The sequence below is a fragment of the Etheostoma spectabile genome, chromosome 10, assembly GCF_008692095.1.
Source record: "Etheostoma spectabile isolate EspeVRDwgs_2016 chromosome 10, UIUC_Espe_1.0, whole genome shotgun sequence".
In the NCBI taxonomy this organism is placed as follows: domain Eukaryota; kingdom Metazoa; phylum Chordata; class Actinopteri; order Perciformes; family Percidae; genus Etheostoma; species Etheostoma spectabile.
Genome location: NC_045742.1, coordinates 7960011 through 7982437, shown reverse-complemented (window position 1 = coordinate 7982437; position 22427 = coordinate 7960011). Strand labels below are relative to the sequence as shown.

At 44.3% G+C, this 22427-nt stretch overlaps 1 protein-coding gene and 1 long non-coding RNA gene across 3 annotated transcripts in view; one reads left to right on the top strand and one right to left on the bottom strand.

The window, feature by feature from the left end:
- Positions 1–22427, top strand: part of LOC116696537 (uncharacterized) — a 376836-nt gene that overhangs the window by 191033 nt on the left and 163376 nt on the right. The gene's annotated exons all lie outside the window — the stretch shown is intronic.
- pdgfc (platelet derived growth factor c) overlaps positions 2015–22427 on the bottom strand; it is a 50007-nt gene continuing 29594 nt past the window's right edge. Inside the window, exons 3-6 of one of the 2 annotated variants that reach the window (XM_032527575.1) lie at positions 17823–18003; positions 5188–5395; positions 4723–4943; positions 2015–3177 (exon numbers count right to left, since the gene is read on the bottom strand). In XM_032527575.1, the coding sequence (XP_032383466.1) occupies positions 3064–3177; positions 4723–4943; positions 5188–5395; positions 17823–18003 (724 nt within the window). In that variant the 3' untranslated portion in view covers positions 2015–3063. The remainder of the gene's footprint in view (positions 3178–4722; positions 4944–5187; positions 5396–17822; positions 18004–22427) is intronic. The other variant, XM_032527576.1, reaches the window with a different exon arrangement.

Below are 22427 nucleotides of genomic sequence, written 5' to 3'. Positions count from 1 at the left end.
TGGTCACCCAACTTTTGTATTCATGAAAACAGCAAAATCTCCCGTCATTAGAAGATGGGTCTACCACAACAACCCCACCATCCCCCATTCCCATGATGTACCACACCTGACACTACCCACACAATCACAGGTAGGCCTATTGTGAACAACAACCTATTTAAGCTCTAAATGCACACAGATTCACAAAATGGATCACAACGAGCTGAGGACAAAAATACGGACCGCTAGCTAGAAGCACAAAAACCTAGGAGTTTCACTCCAGACTCTGTCGGATGAGGAATCATTAAAGAAAATAGATTTTTTTTATTGATGCTCCAAAATTATGAGGAGTCCAGTAATTGTTGGAGAAGTTGCTGGTACCTTGTGGACCCAAGCCATTCAAACTATTTGCGTCATTTTTAGAGAGACAAACAATCGAAAAAGAATGGTTCCCAAATATGGGATACCGGTTTTAATGTATAGACAAACAGGCAAACAGTGGATTATGTTGGATGATGGGTTTTGTATAATCTTCAACTTTGGCAGCTTTACCTATGTACTAAAATATACATTGACTGAGGAAGCCTATTGACGAGTCCATAGCAACCAGTTCATGTGTTGAATTTGTTTTTACCCAGTGCACTTTGTTGAATGTTCTCAATGTTTTATTGTTTCATTTCATGTGAATACTAGTTCACTAGAGGAGTAACTTAGTTTTTGAAGTAATACAGTAAGTGTTTATTCAGTTTCAATGCTTATTGTGTTTCCACAACAGTGTTTGTTGCAGTGAATAAATCTACTGAAATGGCCACCATAACAGTAGAGTGTGATGTTTATGATGAGAACGCAGAGGTTAAGTCATGTATGTCAGGATTGTAAAAAACTATGGCTATCTGTACATCTTTGCCAAGCACAAACCTGAACAGAAGGCATCAGTTGCATAATTGTTGTTCCCAATCATTTTGGAGGTTCAAGGAACAATGTATTGCTGGCGAAGGGAGGGTCAAGTCTATTTGGACTAAAGAGCCCATAACTCCTCCGGTAGCCCCTTATATAGAAAGCGAACAGTCCTTAACTCATTCTCTATCATATTTCATCTTTCACATTCTCTCACAGGCTTAATCATTCATGCACAAAGCCAATAGATCATTTTGTGATCATTGTGTTTAGCTTAATCGCCAACACACTGAAGATTAAAAAACACATTGTCAATGTAAAGGTTTTCTTGATTCTTTAATTGACTTTTCCGGATGGTTTATTTTTTTCTCACTCCGCTTATTGTGATAAATGGGCGCTTAGGTGCTGGATTACGTTCATCTCTGTACTACCTTCAGTACATAAATTCACAGTGTTTCATGTGTTTCAAGATTGGCATTTAGGATAGATGTAAGGTTTCATTTTTGCCCTATAGGGTCACACAACAGGGGTAATTGGGCAACTCACTTGCCCCACAAAATTGAAGCATTGTAGTCCCATCACAACAATCCTGGATTACATGGCAGGCACCAACTTGGGAGCATAGTTAATGTTTTGTATGTGATGTTAAAAGTTCACAATAAAAGTGGTGCCTCAAATTCTACTGTGAATAACCAGTAAGTAAGCCTTGCACAAATAAATCTACTTCAATTTCTCTTATTCATTTTTTGTATGTGATAATTTAACCCAAGTTCTCTTGGTCTCGCTGTTGATATTCTGTGGAGTACTTGTAAAGTGCATTTAGGGGAATGCTATGAAGAAAAAAAATGGCTTATGAAACCCCCTGTTTTTTGTTGAAAACAAATCTGATTAGTAATTCAGTGTAATGTGCATATGCCCTTCTTATCTTCCCCCATCGCTCATCCTTTCAAACCTAATCACATTTTACACTTGTGGAATGATATACCTTAGGCTTCAATCTTCAAAGAGAACCTCTCGACCTACTTTATTTACCAATCATCAGAGTTTCTTCTACTTAGTTGTATTAATACAGACACTGTCGGTATCTTCTATGTTGAGTTTGTTCACTGTTCACCAGCCACAAGTACTGTGCCTACAATTAGAAATTGAAGAATTTATTTTTGATGTTCAGTACAATGAAATACACAAACAGTTATTGCAAAAGAGATAAATAACTTTGGCATACAGAAAATGAAAACATCCATGACACAATGGCAATGTAAAATGGCTTAGAATTGAAACTGGAGGCTAATACTACTGCACAATGAAACATTTAGCAAACAAGACATTTTGGATGTAAATTTCCCTTTCTTTAAACAAATAAATATCAAATATGAATATTCTCAAATGCCGCAAGAATGGCTTGATGCTAGGCATTCCTGATGCAAGCACATTTGAGATTGCTGAGATGGGTTGAATGAAGAGTTGTAATGAACAACACCCAATTGATTCTACATGTGCAACTTTTATCTTTCTCCTTGAGAATCTTTGGTAGAAAAGGTACGGTAGTACAGGAAGGAAATGTAAATGAAATATGTACACATAATACAGTCTTATTAGCAGGGAATTTCAGCGATACCGTGGCTGCAGATTAAATATGTGGTGAAACAAAAGGGGAGCATAGGAAAACTGCTCATGACAAAGCAGCTTTCTTTGCCTTGAAGGTAATAATAGAGGAGCAGAGGGAGTAACGCAGCTGGAGCCAGCTTACTTATTGACATAAAAAAAGTACTTGAACAAAGAAGCTCGCATTTTCCATGACACTATCAGCCCACGCTGGCTGAACTATAAAAAGAGCTCAAGTAGAGGCAAAAACGCCTCAGTGTTCTTATCTCTGAGCTGAAGAAAATAGTCTTCAGAGCACATAGGTAATAGGCTAGTCCAGATCTGCTCCAGTGAATTTTTGCCTCTCTAAAATGCACTCAGAGCACACTATTGGTATTCCACAGCAGTTTGAATCCATTCAGAAGAGTTATTAGATTCCAGTCTGTTCCGCTTCATCCAATTAGCGAAAGGACAACAGAATAAAGGGACAATCTTGTTAGCTCCCAGTGGAAGTGGATGAGATAGAGAATGTCGCAACAGCGGCGTAGGTTCATTTCTAATGTCCTGTGTGATTCCAGTGGCAGCTATTACACATGTCTGAGGTCAGTCCCAGTCATCTTTACACACACAGGCACACTCCTCATGGTGCTCCAAGGGCACATCAGTCATAGACTTCTGCAAGCCTCTGACACCGCTTCGGTGTTTCAACAGTAGAACCTGTCAAACAGGAGAATGCTTTAGTTAACAGGTGGAAGCATGCTCAGTGGGTACATTATTCAGTAATTTATTTTGTTTCCAGTGAAGGCCTAAAGTCTAAACTGACTTTTGTGACCCATTGCACGAAAAGATCATTTGTTCAAAGAGGATTTTCATATTTCTGGCTTTCAAATCTCGATTTCCAAACCGTGCCATGACAAATGCCTGAAAATGTTTAAATGCCAATCGAATGTATCTCTAGCTTGAAACAAGCTAGCGCAATTTAGTAAATTTTAGTAACCTCATAACGCTGGTCTTCGAGGCACTGGTAGAGTAAAAATAAATCGCTATTTAATACCAGTAACAAATAGCACCACACTTCCACTGTAGCATAATAAGGGTCCCTACATGTAAACCGAAGCATTGATAACTTTGTAAGTGTACAGACAGTTTATTAAAAAGATATTTTATAAAGAAATTACTGTTCCCACCCTGCTTGAGCTATGTTACTGGTTACTGGTTGCACGACGTTTGAGATTCGACTAGTACACTCGGTACACATGGGATATTAACCCCTAGGTTCATTTTTGTGCCGGAATTGTCCTTAAAGTTGGCCTGATTGTTGCACTATATAAAAAAAAAGTTAATGGAGGCGTGAGCATGAATGTGCTCAAGAAAGATCATGTCAATCACATTATGCTGTAACAACAAATTCATTGTTTTCTCATGAAAGTGTATCTATATAAAGTTGATAATCTGGTCTAAGGTCTAAGGTTTGTGCAAGGGTAGTCTAGATCAATGGAAGTGCATTTCCAGGATAATTAGCTGACTTTGGGTGCGAGTCCCTTACCTTCCACTGACTGTGTGTTGCCATTCTCTAACTCCCGTTTGCTTCAGGAAACAACTTTTGAAGGTCTTGAAAATTGGGCTCATGCAACAAGACAGGCCTGCTAAGTTATTTTGGGGGAATTGTAAAGATTTACAAATAACATGTTTACAGCATTTACTAATTGGGACGTTTTGAGATTGGTGAAGATTGCTGTGGACAAAGTACAGGAGACGATACACTGGTAAAATCAAATTATGTTTGTTATCGTTCTATTGTGTGAACATTTAACTTTATTTACTATTGTTCGTGGAGTTTTCTTTTGCAGGGTGCAAATGTTCCACCATAACAAGCTCCTTCCCGAGACCATTATGCAGATCCAATGGCTCTGTGTCAGGAGCTTAGCGCTGCCCAAGACAATTGTGATTGGTTTAAAGAAATGCAAGCAACCCAGAGCATTTTTTTCTCCTATCCTGGAAAGTCTGTTTGGTGTAGCCAGACCTTACTCCACAGCGCTGTGGAGCTAGGTCTGGCAATATGGGACAAGTGCAAGCGTATATATTAAACCATACAGAAGGTTCGGCGAACATGTCCAATTCCAGTCTTTGCTGCTTCATAATTTAACCTCTGAAATTCTAAACTGGCATTCGCTTAAATAGATAGACTTAAATGTAAAATTGTAAAACTTATTAACATGTTTCATGTTCCACGTAGCATTTTCTGATGAGATTGATATTTACCTCATGGTATTTCTTGGTGACCCTGGTGGGAACACACTGGCAGTCATAGCAGCGGTGAGAGCAGCAGGCACAGTTTCCACCACAGCGCTTCACCAGGAGGCAGCTTGGCCAGAAAATGGCATCTGTCCTCTTCAGCTCCTCACGCAAGGATACAGAGAAGTTGCGTGGAGTGCAGCTGTACAGTCGAACATCCTCCCTCAACAGATTGAGATCAGCTCCTCCTTAAAGACACAAAGACAAGATCAGAATTGCTTCCTGTCAAAACAAATTTTTTAATACACAAATAATTAATAATTGAGTAGTTTCAGTTTATATCTACTGCCTCCTCTAATATTCAATGTTTTAAAATTGCACTTTTTTGACTATGCTTGAATCTTGTATCTACAGCAATTGTAAACTATGATATTGTATTCTTAACTTTTGTATCTCACTTTATCAAAATGTACAAGTTGGAAAGTGTTCTACCTCTGGCCTTCTTATTATGGATGAAGGATTTCCCCAGCACATGCCATGTAGGTTTGTACAACTCCTCCATATCCAGCTGCCATCGTTCCGGCTCCAGGTATTGCAAGACCTCCTCCATGGTGCCCAGCCCTGCCACAGCCTCTGACAACTCCTCAATACCCTGCTGGGATGCAGGGAGAACCGCAGGGACTTCGGGTTCTGATACACTCTGCGGGAAAACCAGTAGATGAGATGGAGAGAGACGGAGTGGAAAGGTCAGTAATTGCAGTGCTTATCTATAAGGTTACAACAGAAAAATACCCTGTTTTATGGACCTGTGCACTAAAAAGAGTCTTTTTTTTCTGTAAGAGCAACATGAAGCTTGTATGAAAAACACATATTGTAGCTTCTATGCCCCACATCGCCTCATCGCACCAACTGCCTTAGAACACATACAGAGCACACATTTTCTGTGACATTTAGAGCTTGTAAGCTTGCTCTCGGTTACGAATACGGAAGTAGGAAAATTACACAGAAGGAACAACTTTGTCAGAACTGACACATTGTGCTTTATTTTTACAATGTAAAAAAATGTAAAGGTATAAAAAAAAGACAACAATATGGAACATAATTACATTCATGGTAAAAATGGGTTTAAATTGGGTTCAGGCTCATTAAAAATACAGTGGTTTGGACTTGAGTTGAGTTTAAACAGAAAGTATGACTGTTCAGGCTATCTGGGACTGGGACCCAATTTAAGCTCTATGTTTTAGACCTGGTAATTTTTGGAAGAGTTGTGACTAAAGCAACTAAAGATTACAGGCAGCCTGATATTTTGCAAAGCATTCCCACACTGACCAATGCATTGAATAAACACTGTGGGAAGTAGGAAACCTAAGTGGAAAAATATGTATTTCAATTTATTTTTAACTTCAGTTCTTGTTCAATCCTTGATACAAGACAAACTGTCACTGTGGGTGTGTACCTGCCTCAGCTAAAACTGTTACCCTGCATATAAGGGTGGTGCTCCGTTTATATTCTCTGATTGAGAAGAAAATAGAAAGGTCATTATGCATCTGAACTCTAAGAAGGCACATACACAATGTACAACGTATATTGACTGTGTCTAAAATTGTTCAATGCACTGAAGTTGAGAAGCAAACGTGAATTAATGGTATTAAGTTGCACTTTGTCAAATTTCCTCACATCAGTGTCACCTCCTATGCCCACTTTGCATTACAACATTTTTCCCTTTAGCTCCTGTAGGCAGCAGTATTATTTGTTTCTAGCTCACAGCCCCCCAGGCTACAGCGTTCAGTCACAGAGAAGACTGATACCTGGGATGGTGGTGCTCCCACAAGAGAAGAGGCTAATCTGTTAAACCTTTCAGTCCTGTGACGCTGCATTTGTCCAACATGTCAGCTCGCTGGTTTCCCTAATCCTATGTGACTGACAGGTAGAAGGAAACATTGTGACACTTAGAAAAAAAGAAGAAAAACATTGAAAACATTGCCTTCTGGCAGCTGCGTCTTTAAGCTTTTGGAAAGGCAGAAATGGTAGAAAAGAAAAAAATGATTCCAGGAATCTGTGTCTTCTCTTTGATGACTTATTTGGCTGAATTAGAAAGGAATCCAGTAAGAAATGGGGGTTAGGAAAGGAAATGTTTTCCTTTTGTCAGAGGCCATGGCACTGTAAAACCACCTGGTCCAAAGTTATCCATCAAGTGGCATATACAATTTATTTCAAAATGCTTTTTATATCCACCAGTAGAGCCAGTAGAGATATTTTAAATGTACATATAGTTCTATTTTTAGCATGTCTAGGCACAATGGACAGGTTAAAACAGATTAGCAAGTGCATTGGCATTTGTACAGTAACCATCTACAGTATTAGATTTATTGGCAATGTTAGTCCATGCAGTTCACTTAAACCCTAAGTCCCAAGATGTTAAAATAAGATGCCAGGGGTTTGACATGGCTGCACCACAGGCTAGAAAAATACAGCTGATGTGCAGCTGTGTTCATGCCACAGATTTGACTCATTCTAATGATGCTGCCTTCATAACCACTGAACATATCTTTGGTTCATGTGTCACCTAATGAGATAAACTAACGAAAACAAAAAGGAATGCTCATTGAGAAAGGACTAGTCCCAAATAGTAAGAGTAAATCTAACATCTCTTTCTCTGAGCAGAGCTCTGATTCTTATTAGTGGAGCCTTGGCAGTGGCTTACGGTGTAGACTGGAAGCCATTAACAGCTTGTGAATGTTGATGGTGCAACACTCCCCCAATTAGCGCTCTGCAAGCTCGGCTTCAGATAGAGAAGCCAGGCAATTCTTCATAGACACATCAAGATGGTGTGAATAAGGCTATAAGTAGCACATGAGAGCTCCTGTTTCAGAAATTCACAAACAAAGTACTTAAATGGACCACCAACTTGCTGGCATGAATTCAGTCACACTTTAAGAATTGATGCATGAACACACAGTGTTGGAGGAGCAATGGTATAAATTAAGGTTAGCCTGCAGTCATTGACATCAAGACAACAACAATGTCCATTGTAACACTTCACTTTGGCAAGTATTAATTAGTGATGCTTATCAAAATAATTGTTGGATATATTTAGACAATCAAGGAGATGTAATCATGTGGTGCTACTAGCTAGTGCTCAGTATGTAAGCACATGCACTCAATTTTGCGGTCACTTAGAAATTTCCATTGCACTTATAGACAGAATACTAGCTGAAGGGCAGAAGTTTTCAGATTACATGATTTGCTTATATAATTACAAAACCGTTCTCCAATGTTTTTCTAGTTAGTTTTTTTAATCGATATCAGATTAGTAAACAGAATGAGCCTTTGGAACATTGGATGAATGGTTGCTGATATTGGGCTATGCATATATAGGATTAAAGATCCTCCACCCACTCAGATCAGATGGTGTTCTGTCCATAATGGAGTGGTATGGAAATGTGTAAGTGACCCCAAACTTTTGACTGTACTTTTGCATGGGCAGCAGCAACTTATTTAACGAGATTTCAATGTAACTTTATTGAAATAATTACATGTTATGAAAAGAGCGCTTTTTAAATGGAAAAAGGCTGAATGTGTTTGTATTCTTCTTGATGACCCTAAGGCAGAGTCAACTTGTGAAAGCTTGTAATGTACTTCTTATCACTCTTATCAAACTCTCTGAAAACCCTGCCCCTCAAGAAATAACATAGTTTTCAAACTGTGATTACCTGATTTCCAGCTCTCCTTGTTCTTACAGAGCACAACCGCATGCTTTTATTTCTGGTAACTAAAATGACAGGTTCAGCTAACTATGCTGAGATGAGACTTCTGAAATAGCATCATGGGAGAGCTCTGGAAAACAATATATTCTCTTTTACATGGAGTTGCAAACCACTTCCTTGCGTAAGAGAGCTTTGAGTAAGCAACAAGGTCTGTTGTGCGTGAAAAAAGTGTTTTTTTCCTCTCACTATACGCCACACACTGCAATTGAGGTTAGTGTAAAAACAGACCTCAATGTCATCATGCCTACGGTAAGCCTCCTGCATGGCTTTACCAGTCATTCCCATCTGCGCATTGGATTGTATTCCTACTTCTTCTGTCCTATCTCCCTCTGTTCAAGTCATTGTGTAAAACACTCATCAATCCATTAAATTTAACAGAAGTGGCACAGTGATCTTCATGCCCAGGTAGCAGTGGGGTTTAATTCTGGATTTGGCCCTCACGGAGACAATGATGCATGCTTTGTTTGCTTCATTGACCCACCACTCAGCACCCCTCATGCTCCCTTCAACAGACTCCTTCTCTTCTATGTTTAAACAACCTCTGCTTCGGCCCTTTCGCTTTTCCTAAAATCTCTTCCTGTGAATTACAGACCGGGTTTTTATTTTCCCACCCCCATCCTTTCCATGGAAGTGGTAGGGAGGAATTATTGTTTGTTTAAATATAAACTAAAGTGCTGGCCCCTGCGTGGCACGATGTTCCAGTAGATGCTGGTTGACCACAGAGGAAACAGAGTGCTGCTGTTCTAGCGTGCTGCTCCTCTGTCGGAGGAAAGTTCAAAGGGAAGTCAGACTGAACGTGCAGAGGCCAAAGCTTCCTTTCCCCCCACTCAGGGTTTCCGCACCTTCTTGAGTTGGAATATGACAGACAAACCCGGCCTCTTATTCCATAATATACTTAGTGGCAGACTTTTGAACACCACAGAGAGTTTCATTCTAATACAGCATAATCAAATTGTACTTGTCGTGATGCCAAAACATCCACAGTTGTGTGTGGTGTTTTAATTCTATATTTATTTATTTTATTTTTCTGTTATGGCTTTTTTTGCTCTAGAATATAGAATAGCAGAAGACAGGAAAGGGGAAAGAAAGGGGGATAACAGCAAGGGGCTGTGGTTCGAAACCGCTGCTGTAAGGACGGAGCCTTAGCACCAGGTGAGCTGCCAGGGCACCCTTTACTTTCACATTTTAATATTTAAGAAAATGTCATATTTTTCAAAAGGTAAATACAGCATCAAACTTTGAAATGTAGCTAGCTAGATACATGATTTAAGTGGGTATCAGAAAAGTATTGTTTTGAATTTGTTTAGCAACTGGAAGACGCTCAATGTCTTCCCTGATCCATATTTGTCCTGATTTTATCAATACTATTATAGTCTGTATATTCTGTGAATATGCAATTTTCATGTTAGTGTTTTGGGGAATTTTTTTTATTATCCAAGTCAAGGGTCTATGGATAGAGGATGTTGTATGTTGTATACATTATTAAGCCCTTTGAGGAAAATCCTTGATTATGGGCTAGGATTGATGGTACTGACACTCAGGAATCACATCAATGCTTATGGGGAATTCCAAATGATACCCAACCTAATGATTAAAATGATCAATGTAAAAAAAAATCTTAAAAACAATGCAAAGGAATGTACATACTCTCTGCAGATTTTACCATAGCAAAGGCTGCTGAAATAAAAGAACACCAGTGAAGATTGGTCATTAGATAAGCCTTTACTCCACTTAAGTGATTTTGGAGTCATGTAACTCCTTGTTCTATTTCGTATAGGCTTCGCCCTCTAAGGGCTACGCTCAGTGGGTTTTATCCCTTCGCGCATGCGCAGTCGTGAAGATTTTTTTCCTGCCAGTCCAGCTCGGGCCTCAACTACGTCCGCATTTACTGCATATATACAGAGCGGACCCGTTGTTCAACTCCCACTTTCTTCAACTTCGCAGTATGAAGTCAAGCTCAAGACCTTCCGCCGGTGCCCGTGTCTGCCCCTCCTGCCGGACCGGCACTCCTTCCCGGACCTCCACCCCGTGCGAGGCCTGCCTGGGTGCCGTTCACGCCGGCCAGGCTCTCCCCGCCACGCCTCCTGCCAGTTTTGCGCCCGCCTGTCGTCTAAAGAGCTAACTCGACGGGCGAAGCTTTTGGTTTGCCAGGCTGGCGGGGACGGAGACGGCAGCTGGGCAGACAGACAGGAATCCGGCGGCACCTTGGAAGCCGCTGCGGACGGCGTTTTCGCGAGCATGAGTCCGCTGACTCCGCTCTCTCTGACGCGCCTCCATCACACGTTTCCCTCCCCTCCCTCTGGAGGTCCCCCTCCTCCCCTTTGTGGGGATTGGGCCTCGAGACGGCGATTGATGCTTTCCCCTGGAGCCTCTCTCTCTCCGTCTCCCAACGGCCTGGCACCGCCCGAGCGGCTTTCCCCTTTGCCCACCCGCTCCAGCCTCCACCCTAGCTCTCTTCGCCGACCTGCCGGAGATCATAAGGAGGCGGCGGAGCTTAGAGGCATAGCGCTCCGCCGGAGGCCAGCCCCCGCTCGCGGCCTTTTGACGGTGATGTTTTATGCCCAGGAGCCGCCCTCTTCACGGGCCCCACTCTGGCCGCGCTTCGCGGAGCTTCGGCCATTTGTGGAGGAGGCTTTCTCCCAGCCGGGGAAACTGAAGGCTCCCGTCTCTCGCTATGCCCCTTTATTACTCGGGTTCAGGGCGATACGGACGCAGGTTTTCCTTCAGTCCCTCCCTGGAGGGAGCCTGGCGTCCTTTTGCTTCCGAAAGCTACTTTCTCTTCGGCCACCGGAAGCCCACGCCTCCCTCTCCCCAGATCAGTGTGCGCTCAAGTCATGACCGGGCCACCAATGTGCCGCCCAGGGGCTGGCGGCACAAAACAACATCGCCTTACTGCTCCCGCCGCCTCCGCGATGGCCTACCCCCGGCGCCCTCCCCTCGGAGCTTGCCACGGAGAGTGTAAGGCTATGACCGCCATCCTTACCCTGACCACGCGTCCACGGTGGCGCTGTCCAGGGTGATGGCTTGGCAGACTGTGGCCCAGCGAACACTGGCTCCACATGTCTCAGCTGCCAGCGGACATTAGACGCGAGCTTCTGTATCGGTCCCATAGCCCTGATGGACTATTTGGCCGCGCCTACAGACTGCCACGTCTCATCTCCATCAAGCGCGCAGGACGCCGAGCGGCTTCGGAGGCTCGGCTCGTGAAGCTCCTCCTCAACAGCACCACGCGTCGCCATGACAACCGTCACAAGCGGAACCCCCGCGCATCGGCTGCGGCTGCGTCTCCCAGCTTCGCGTCGGGCCCCCACCTGGTCCCCCTCCGCAGCGACAGACATGCCCACACGGCCCAACCTGCACGCGCCGAACAGTCCCTGTTTGCTCTAAACGGCACTTTTATGACAGTTGTTCCCCACACAAGCACACACCAGGCCGTCGCCGCGAGCGGGCGCCACTGCGCGCCCGCTTGCCGCATCAGCGAATGCTCTCTCCCACGGGGACGACGACGCTTGTCCACCCACCTCCCCACGGCATGAGCCGGCGGGGGTCGGTTAACCCAGTGACCGCTCCCGCCCACACGGCGGCGACCGCCACTGCCCTTTCGAAAAAGCCCTACCTGGGCTGGGCGACGCGATCACCGTCTCGCCCAGCGGCGGGATGGCTCTGCGCTCCCTGCTTCCATGTCGGTGAACAACACTCAGACATGTGCTCGCCCACTGTCAGAGTGCAGCGCGGCATGGATTGGCTTGACAACATGGACTCGTGGATGTCAAAGCTGATAACACGGGTTACACACTCAGTTCGCCCTCCCCCCGCCCCCTTTCGCGTGTGTTGGAGACGACGGTTTCATCCCCGCAGAGTCAGACGCAATGACGTCAGAGTTAGAAGGGTTGCTGGCAGCGGAGCTATTTCCCGTCCCTCCAGGGGAGGAAACGAGGGTTTTTACTCTCGCTATTTCTCACCCCCAAGAGTCAGGAGGACTGCGTCCCATCCTCGACCTGTCGAAATTCACCGGTATGTCATGAGCGCCCCTTCCACATGCTCACCATCAGGCACGTGTTGGAATGTGTGCGCCCCAACGAATGTTTACATCCGTGATCGGAAAGACGCTTACTTTCACATCCAAATCATTCCCAGGCACAGGAAATTCGCGCTTCTCCTCCAAGGGCCCGTTTCCAGTTCAACGGCTGCCGTTCGGATACTCACTAGCCCCCCGCACCTTTTCCAAGTGCATGGAAACGGCGCTCCAGCCTCTACGGGAGAGGGGCATCAGAGTCCTCTTTACTTGGACGATACTGCTCATTCTAGCCCCCTCTCGTGAGCGGGCGGCGCTGCCACTATGGAGGTTCTGCAGCACTACAAACGCTTGTTTGCCATAATTGGAAGAAGAGCGCCCCTCGTCCCGCACAATCGATAGTTTATTCTGGGCGTAGACATGAGGCTCGATCAGCATGAGACCAGGCTGTCAGCACCGAGCAGGCGCTGACTTCTCTGTTGTCCCGCTTCAGCCGCCGAGCGCCAGTGCCACGCTGTCAGTTATGCGGCTCTTGGGCATGATGTCCGCGCACACACGTGGGTCCCCCTGTCTCCTCCACATGAGGAAAGTCCAGATGTGGTTTCACCGCCAGCGGCTCGATCCCTTCGCCCAAATGGCGAATGCTGTCATCCCTCATCCCTCCAATCAGACCTGGCATACTGGGGAGTCCCAAAACCCTGTCTTCCGGGTTCCCCTGGGCAGAGTGACGTCATATGTGACGTGTGACACAGACGCGTCCCTCACGGCTGGGGGGAATGTGCGAGTCACAGTGGTGGGAGGGGCCTGGCCTCCTCCCCTCTCCTCACATAACTGGCCTGGACTGTCCACGTGTTAAGGTGTTTGAACACTTTACACCAGTGGTGACGGACATGTTGTAGTACGGACGGACAACATCACGGCGGCGGCATTCATAACCGCCAGGCGGCATACGCTCAGCCGCTGTTAGAATAGCCAACGCCTCCTGCTGTGGGCGCCCCAGCCACCTGCTGTCTCTCAAAGCAGTATATTCCCGGGTTTATTGAACCGGGCAGCCGACTTGATGTCGAGGGGGGGCCCTCCCACAACGAGTGGAGATTGAATCCCACTATCGTTCAAACGTTATGGAGCAGGTTCGGGGAAGCGGAGGGGATCTGTTCGCTTCACAGAAGAACACACAGTGCACACTGTGGTTCTCCTTGACAGCGGCGGGACAACCCTCCCCTCGGCGTAGACGCCTTCTCCCACAACCCTGGCCCAAAACCCCCTATGCTTTTCCCCCCCGTCCCCCTGATCCTCGCCTCCTGGAGCGCGTCCAGGAGGAGGATCTGTTAATTGTTCTGATGGCCACCGGAGCGCACGAGCGCGTCTGGTTCCCAACCCTCGTTCAGCTGCTGGTGGCTCCCCCCTGGCAGATTCCGTGGCGAGAGACGCACTATCGCAGCTGAACGGTGCGATCTGTCATCCCCAGTGATAAATCAGAGACTGTGGGGCTGGTTGCTGAGCGAGCGCTTACAGAGATTAGGCTTGCCCCCCGCCGTGTACGCACTATCCAGGGCTCCAGAGCCCCCTCTACCATAGCAGGCTACGCAGGGCGCTGGTCTGCCTTCCAGCGCTGGTGCACAGAGAGGACGCAGACCCACACATCGTGTCCCTACCCCTCGTGCTGACGTACCTACAAACTCTGGTGGATAATGATTTGGCTCCTTCTACAGTCAAAGCATACGCAGCGCCTCTCATCCTGTCACGCAGGTTTCGGTGAGAGGACATTTTTGGCGCATCCCCTGGTGAAACGTTTCTGAAGGGTAGAGGCTGCAAAAACCGGCTGTTCGCCCCCTCGCCCCCCAATGGGACCTAGCTCTGGTGCTGCGGGCTCTGGGAGCCCCCTTTGAGCCTTGACACAGCTTCGCTCAGAATGCTGTCGCTTAAGACAGCACTTCTCCTTGCCCTACCGGCCAAAGAGTGAGTGATTTAGTGCACTGTCAGTTTCCCGTCCTGCCTCTCCTTAGAGGGGACGGACGCAGCCACCTTACAGCCAATCCCTCCTTCACACCGAAGACTTTAACTGTTCTTTTCGGTCAAGGGTGTTTTCCCTCGAGGGTTTTTTCCCCCCCCCCTCACGCTAACGGTGCGGAGGAGGCTTCCCACCGTTGTGTGCCGGTGCGCTCTCTGTCACATAATTTTTTTACGCACAGCAAATATCAGGAAAACTCGCAGCTGTTTGTGCATTATAGAGAAACACTCCCAAGGATCAGCCCCTCTCAAAACAGCGTCTGTCTCACTGGCTTGCGAGGCTATTACCCAGGCTTATAGCTCGGAAGGGAAAGAGCCCCCCCAGACATTCGGGGTCACTCTACAGGGCTCTGTCGGCGTGCGCTGCTATTTAAAGGCTGGCAGTAGCCGACATTTGCGCGGCAGCCTCCTGGGCTTCCCCGTTGCCCCTTCATCCGCTTTTATCTGCGAATATGTCTGAATCTTCCATGTCTCATGCGGTTTTGTCCACAGTCAGTGACGCGTAATGCCGCGCTGAATGTGCAAAAAAAAAAAAAAAAAAAAGCGGATGCCTTGAGTTGTTGCCAATCTCCTCACACCTAGTGCTGAATGACCCTGCTCTGCTGTCTCACCTCTCCGTACCTGGGGTATTTCTTGTGAGACACAGTTTTTATCTCTCATACTTGTCTAATCATGTGCACGCACGGAGGTTCATGTCTTTCTCCGTTCCATGCGCGACAGGATCACACCACTTAACCCCATTAATCATTGTACTACTGCATCATATGCGGGCCACATGAACCTTTCCGGCCACGCCATTGGCAGGGCAGGCTTTGTCAGAAGAATGACTCTGACTAGCCTCTGTACATTGTTGCTGGCAATGTGGTTGTATGTTCGGCTTGTGGACCTTGTGCCGCAGTGGTGCATTGACTACATCAGCTTCGCCCTAACCCAATAGCGTAGCCCTTAGAGGGCGACGCCTATACAAATAGAACGTTAGTTACTTTGGTAACTCCAGATTCTATTAGTATAGGCTAGCCCTCTAAGGTCCGGCCACCTGCTCCTAGAACATTAGTTGAGAAAAAGCTGATGTTTTGGTTGAACAACGGGTCCGCTCTGTATATATGCAGTAAATGCGGACGTAGTTGAGGCCCGAGCTGGACGCTAGGGCGGGAAAAGAAACTCTTCACGACTCGCATGCGCGAAGGGATAAACCCTCGCGTAGCCTTAGAGGGCTACGCCTATACTAATAGAATCTGGAGTTACCAAAGTAACTAACGTAATAGTGTCTCATTGAATTAATTAATCTCCTTTAGATAAAGCAAGGCCTTGCTTCTGGCTCAAACAATGCAATCTACTGCAGTCTTTTGGTGGTTAATACGTGGTACAGTTTGAGACAATTCATTCCTAACATGAAGATTATCATTAATGAATGATTGACTGAGCAATTTTGTTTTCAGTAATTTAGCGGTCTGCCAGCCAAAACTCATCAAAATGTGTTGGCTCTACCACAGGTAACAGGCAGCACACATAATAATCAACTTTTAGTTATAGACAAAAAGTTTAAGTTTCAGTTACAGACAAAATACAAAGTACCATCAGTCACTTCAGTTTCCTAGTCCTAGCTTGTCAGAAGTCAAAGCACTGCAGGCCATTAGGGATTAATGAGGAGTAGAGTTTACTTAAAGCAAGTGAACAGTGCTAAGACATGACAGGTTAAAACATGGCAGTCGTCTCAGTTTATCTCCGGGCTTTGGTCAGTGAAGGCAGCAGTGATGAAGGAATTCTCTGTGTGTGTGGTCTAAAGACCAAGACAGAAAAAGGCAAGAGAGTAAAAAAGAATGAAGAATAGGGAGAGGAAGGTTCAAGACAAAGATGGCAAGAAGTAAAGCAGTCACAGAAGTCTTTTCTAAAAATGTTACTGTAGTTATGCGAGCATGTCTTTTAGGCAGAGCTGCTCTATCTCACTGATTAAGTTAAAATTCAACGAATGGAGCCAAAGAACTGCATTGTTTCTGGTTTTGCAAAATCCAGCTAGCCCTCCTGAATCACATTTTAGTGTATTCATCTATTCAACTTGGTCTTGCTATGCAGCTATTTCCCTTGGTTGTAAAAACAATTGACCAATCAAAGCTTTGTAGGCAGGAAAAGGCATGGGGATGCCTCTTAGTTCTCTAAAAAATTGCATCAAGTCTGGATGGGATTGATGCAGCTGTACAAGCAAACAGAGCAATTTGAAAAATCAGAGCACATGAACACAACAGGCTGAATAATGAAGTAAAACCAATTCAGTCTGATTATCTGGCTAATTTTGGAACTAAAGTCAAGTGAGAGACCATGACGCTGAAAAGGGTGTCTCTTTTTGTCATTCACTTTTTTGGACATACATTTTGCTCTGACACATTTTGGTACTTTGGCTTTTTCTTGAGTCTTGAGCTCTTCAATCAATGCTGGTGATGTACTAAAGGAGTTTATTAGTATGCTATGCACACACTTTAACTTTAATTAGATCCAATATAAAAAGTCTAAAAGGTGAATGGAAACAAAGATTAGCAAGGGATGGAAATAATGATTATAGTCTATGTTCCTGGCAAACACAAGTGAAACAGGAAAGAGCAGAAATGAGGTAAGGCTGGTTTGGTGCCAGAAATATATTTCAGTCCTAAGTATAGAGTAAAATATCATAGGTATCTTTGTGAAGTGGGGTATTGTAAAAACACATAAAAAGGGATATAACTGTTGAACTACTGATGATAAAACGCAAAGAGAAAATGTAACAGACAGACATCAGTGTGACAATTTTCCAGACAAAAAACACTTCTATCTCTTAATTCCTTCTTTCATTTCAGGGGCTTGAATCCCCCCGAGGGTCAAAGGACCTCTTGGTGAATGTGAAGCCACTTATTTTCTCCATCTCAGTGTCAAAAAGTAGTGAAATTGAGCGACCTCATCTGTCAGACTGAGTCTAAAAATACAGTGCAGGTTAACGGGTATATGGCTTTATATAGAAGAGTAATATGGAATTTAAAAGTTGATTTAAAAATTGGAAACAATACTAGACCTGGGAAATGAGAAAATGACAGAGTTTGAAACCATTTAGAGTCAATGTATTTGTATTTGTTTTGTGCCGTCCGACACTGTAGAAAGATTCCAGGGTCCATTCAAATTCTTGAGGAAAAATGTAATGTATCAAGCAAATTATTTAAATTGTGCATGCGTGGAGAGGCATTGCTTACTGCCATGTGAACTCCCCGAAGTTCGAGATAGAGGCAGAGAACTGCTGTGACAGCTTAAGTAAGTGCTCAGCAATGTACAATGCACATTCGTGAAGTCCTGAGTATTGACACTGTACATACCACAGGCAGAAGGGAGTAGCGGATGCAGAATCCCGGCTCAGTGGGGAAGTACTCATCAGAGAAGAAGCGGATCCTGATCTGACTGCCTTTGGAAGTGTGACTAGCCGGTGCCGACTGTGACCCACACCAGCGACCCAGGATGGTCTTTTCAGTCGGATCCTCTATCTCCACAAAGTCGTATCTGGTAGAGTGAAACAGACAAAGTGCAGAAACTGATTATTTTAGTCTCAGAGACATCACCAGTTATTGGGCCCACTCTGAGACTGCACTCTATTATCATGAAATTGTCTTTGTTCAAGTTATGCCACAACTTCCAGCTACTAATGGCTTTGTTTGAGCTTGCATATGGAAGATTTAGAATTTGAATGTATTCTTGATTGTTGTAAACTTGTCAGCACTTTAAATGTTTGCCATGTTGCTGTCTCCTCAGCTCTTTGTTGCCCTTTTGAAGATTAGATTGTTAATATCAATAAAGCTGCCAGGGGAAATAAAGGTTCAACCATATAAAAAAAGTTACTTTATTTCAGCTGTGAGAGATGAGATTTGTCTCTTATTTACTGCTTGAACTGGATACTGCAAGTGTTGGACAAATCTCAGGTTGACAATGCAGCATGAGCAGCTATTCTTGCTATTTTGCAGTTATGGCTGCTGATGTAGCCTTTTGACAGGCCTATTACACTGCTGTCATTGAAATATAGTTTTTAATTAGACTTTGAGCTAATTATACTGTAATGGACTGCATGTTGACTGTGGCAGACTGCAGGCCTCTTTGCCTGGACTCCAAAACAAATCTTCAGTTGTCTCACTTTTCATCTAGAGCAGGTCTAGAACACTCTCGATGATTTACAGAGATACAATATTCCCCCATTAACAAGCACTTGGTGTGACAGCAGCGTGGAAAAACTTCCTTTTAACAGCCAGAAACCTCAAAGCTGGCTCCAGGTGGGCGGCATTGACCAGAATACAAGGTTTGGATACCAATGTGAACAAAATATACAGTATGAATAGCTTTAACAATTTATTTTGCAAAATCATTCTGCAAAAATGTACTTTTAACTCTTAACCTTTATCATATTGAGTGTTCGTATTTTCATTTTCAATGTCTGCAACTCCTCCTTAATTCGTTGAGCTCCGATGCAACCTCGTCAATGCCCACATAAATGACTCATGTAATTGGACTGCAGCAGAATTTATATCACACTGCATTCTTCTGGCTCCAAACATAACAATCATTAAAAAAAATGCGGACCCTAAAGTACATTGTATGTGACAAAATCCCAGGCATTTTTGGGATAATGTTTAGTTTTAACATGATGGGTAAAACAGGTTTTATGGATTTAGTGTCATTTTCAATTTCACTAAACAAAATGATACAACATTTAAATTGAGAAAACTTTTAACAAATGCATTGTGTTGCTTATTGTGGGGATCAAACGTTGCGTCCCTGTAATGTACATGACAGTCTCGCTTTACTGGCCACCTTGCCAACCCATAACACCAGTAAACATGATTAAGTGCAGAAGCTTATGTCTCCAGACTCCTTTGGTGTGCCAAGGCTAACATCAGCCAACCTCAGCACTTAAGACACGCAGTTCAGGAGTTCAGCGTTTAGTATTTATACCTGTGTGTAACCAGTGGCTACACTGCATTCAATACAGCCTTGTTTCACAGACTCTTCAAAGTCTGGGATTAATCACTGTGCCATTTGCGTCAACAGACACGCTAACCTTTCATTCAGTTCTGCCAATTCAGATATTTGGATTTCAAGGACATTGTTTACATTTTGCACAAAGTTGACAGATTCAGTTCAAGCTGGTTTCAATAAAACAACATGGAGGGACATGAGCGAGACTAAAAATGTCTTTTCTGTGATGTCAACTAAACTGAAGGGGAGGGGGGTCTTTGATTAGGAAAGTCTTACACAAAGTTTGTAATCTGCACAATCAAACTGAAAGGGGTCTTTTGCAAAATCATAGATTCTGTTTAAATGTACACCTGCTAGACAACTGCATGAACTGTAAAACATTCGTTTATATAAATGCAAACCAGACTGGCATGAAATGGTTTTTGGAAAGGGATAAAATGTCAGTTTAGCTTCTCTCTGTCTTCTTGGTGGAGGTCAGTGAAGGGAGAAGCTTTCCTCTCTAAAAATCAGTCCTCATGCAGCTCCAGAGCTTTGACAGATGGTCCATCAATAATGCAAGACGCCCCAATCATTACACATCGCCATGTGCTCAGAATCCCCATGTCGAACAGCGGTTTATCAGATTTACAAATGCACTGACATGCATACCAAACTGTAGGTACAGTCACAGGGAACAGGATCGGAACAACAAAGACTCTCATATACAGCATTAGCACATAGGAATACCGTCCTGCACACCGCAAGGAAACTGATTTTAATATTCACAAAGCTTTCTCCTACATAGTTTTTTTTATAATATATAATTATAAATGCAATAGCAATGCACCGACATGACGCAGATAAGCAACACAAACACAGTTTTTCAGTCATTTTCTTTCAGACTAAAGACAGAGAGCATAAATGCCTCTCTGAGAACAGCCCTGTCTGTGAGCCGTCAAGCACGACTCCGCTGCCATGCCAACCAGTAGCAAGACCAATCCCGCTCCAATATGCCTCTCCTCCAGTGGATTTGGTGAGAATGCTTTTCATCGTGCCACAGACAAACAGAATAGCAGATGAGCATCTCGACTACACAGCATCCCTCTCATCCTAGCAAAGGCTTCTTGCTCCAGGCTTGCTACCAAATCAGAACACATCTCCCACTGTTGTTGGTTTTATCCCCTGCCATAGCTGTGAATCACTGGACAGGAGATCACAGTTGTGTTTATTTGCATCACATTGTGCAGTGACATAAGGGTAAGAGCAACGTATCAATGACAGTGTGTATGAATGTTTTTTTTTTTGCCATACGGTAGTGGAATGAAGTTCTAACGTGAAATTTTGTGAATACATTTTTAAACACACATGAAAGATAAAGTAGACATGCAGACTAGGCCGGGGGCTTGTGTATGTGAGTGTGTTTATGTGGAACAGAGAGACGGTGTGTTTGTTTGAGATAGAAAGGAGAAAGGTTGAGAGAAAAGACAAGCATGTAGACATGTGAATGTGTGTGTCTGTTTCTGCTTGTGATTGCATGCTGCATCCATCGCTCTGCCAACCCTCCCAAGCGTGTGTAGCTATCTTGGGATCCGATTAAAACCTGTTAGGCCTCAATCTGGGGAAGAAGCAAAAAATGTGAGAGCTGGAGCGGTAGACGTGGCGATGAATTCCATGACCCTGGAAAAGGATGTTGTTATTGTCTTTCGCCCCTCTCCCCGAGGACACCGACGAGTGCAGTCTTGTACAGGCAGGGCGGCACAACAGTTGTCAATCTGCACCCTGCCCCACTGTGGAACTTTCCCTCACAGGGTTTCAACTTAACCTCATTCGTCAACGTGCAGAGAGGTGTACTTCGAATTACCTGAACGCATGTAGTTGTTGTTCCCCAATAAAGACAGGATACAGAAAGTATAAAGTCAAACAGAGACATGACTTCTAGACGGCAGCACATCAGACAATTAAATCAGCTGCAAACCCGTCTGAGACAGAATCACAAACACTTTGTTGATCAACGAAAATGAACGTCTTGGCACTGTCACTGGAACAGAAGCATACTGATTCACATCGTCTTTAAATGTCCTGATATGTACAGTTGATTTCTCAAAAGATACATGTTAATGTAGTTCTGCCATGTACAACATACACCTTTTAACTGTCATTCACCTTGTTATCCTTTTGAGGGCTCTTCACTAATGACTAGCAATGTCACCCTCCCCTAGCCTTTTGATGCTAACCAGTCAGTTGTGATATATTGAGAGCAGCGCACTGAGCATAGTGCTCAGGGTAAATCGATCGTTGGGGCTCGGAATCTGTGTTTAAATTGAATGGCAACAGAGGAAAACCCAGGCAGTAATTGAAAGTGGGCTCCTCAATAAAACAGAGGGTGGACTGTATGTGTATGTGTGGCTTTGTGTTTATAAGTTGACAGTCAGAGTGTGTGACAAATGTCTTTCGAACAATCACGTGAGCAGCAAAAAATATTGACTGCAGTACATCACGTAAAACATGCCGGTCTGAACCATGTCATCGTGGTGTCCTGGACGAAACAAATCACTCTGCTGCTGGGTTTTCAATATTCACAAGGTGCCAAGGCAGACCAAAGGCAATTTCACAAATGGCCACACTCTGACTCTAAATCTTTAAAGACGGAAGACAATACAGGTAGGTCACATCTTTACCTTGGCCCAACATGTATCTGGCATACCTAGTGAGGAAGCCAAATTCATAAACCATAAGAATACAGAGAGTTTTTTGTTGTTTGTCACTCAATCACAGGGAAATCCCAATATTGTTGGTGCATGTTAACCCTTTAGCACACATTACATTGGCCTATCCAGCCCTGTTGGAGTAAGGGGAGGGTCATCTTACAAATAATTGTGATGCATTGTAATAATCAGAAAAACTCCAAAAAGATATTATAAAGTTCACTTAATTTGTCTTAGTCCCAGATACACACACACACACACACACACACACACACA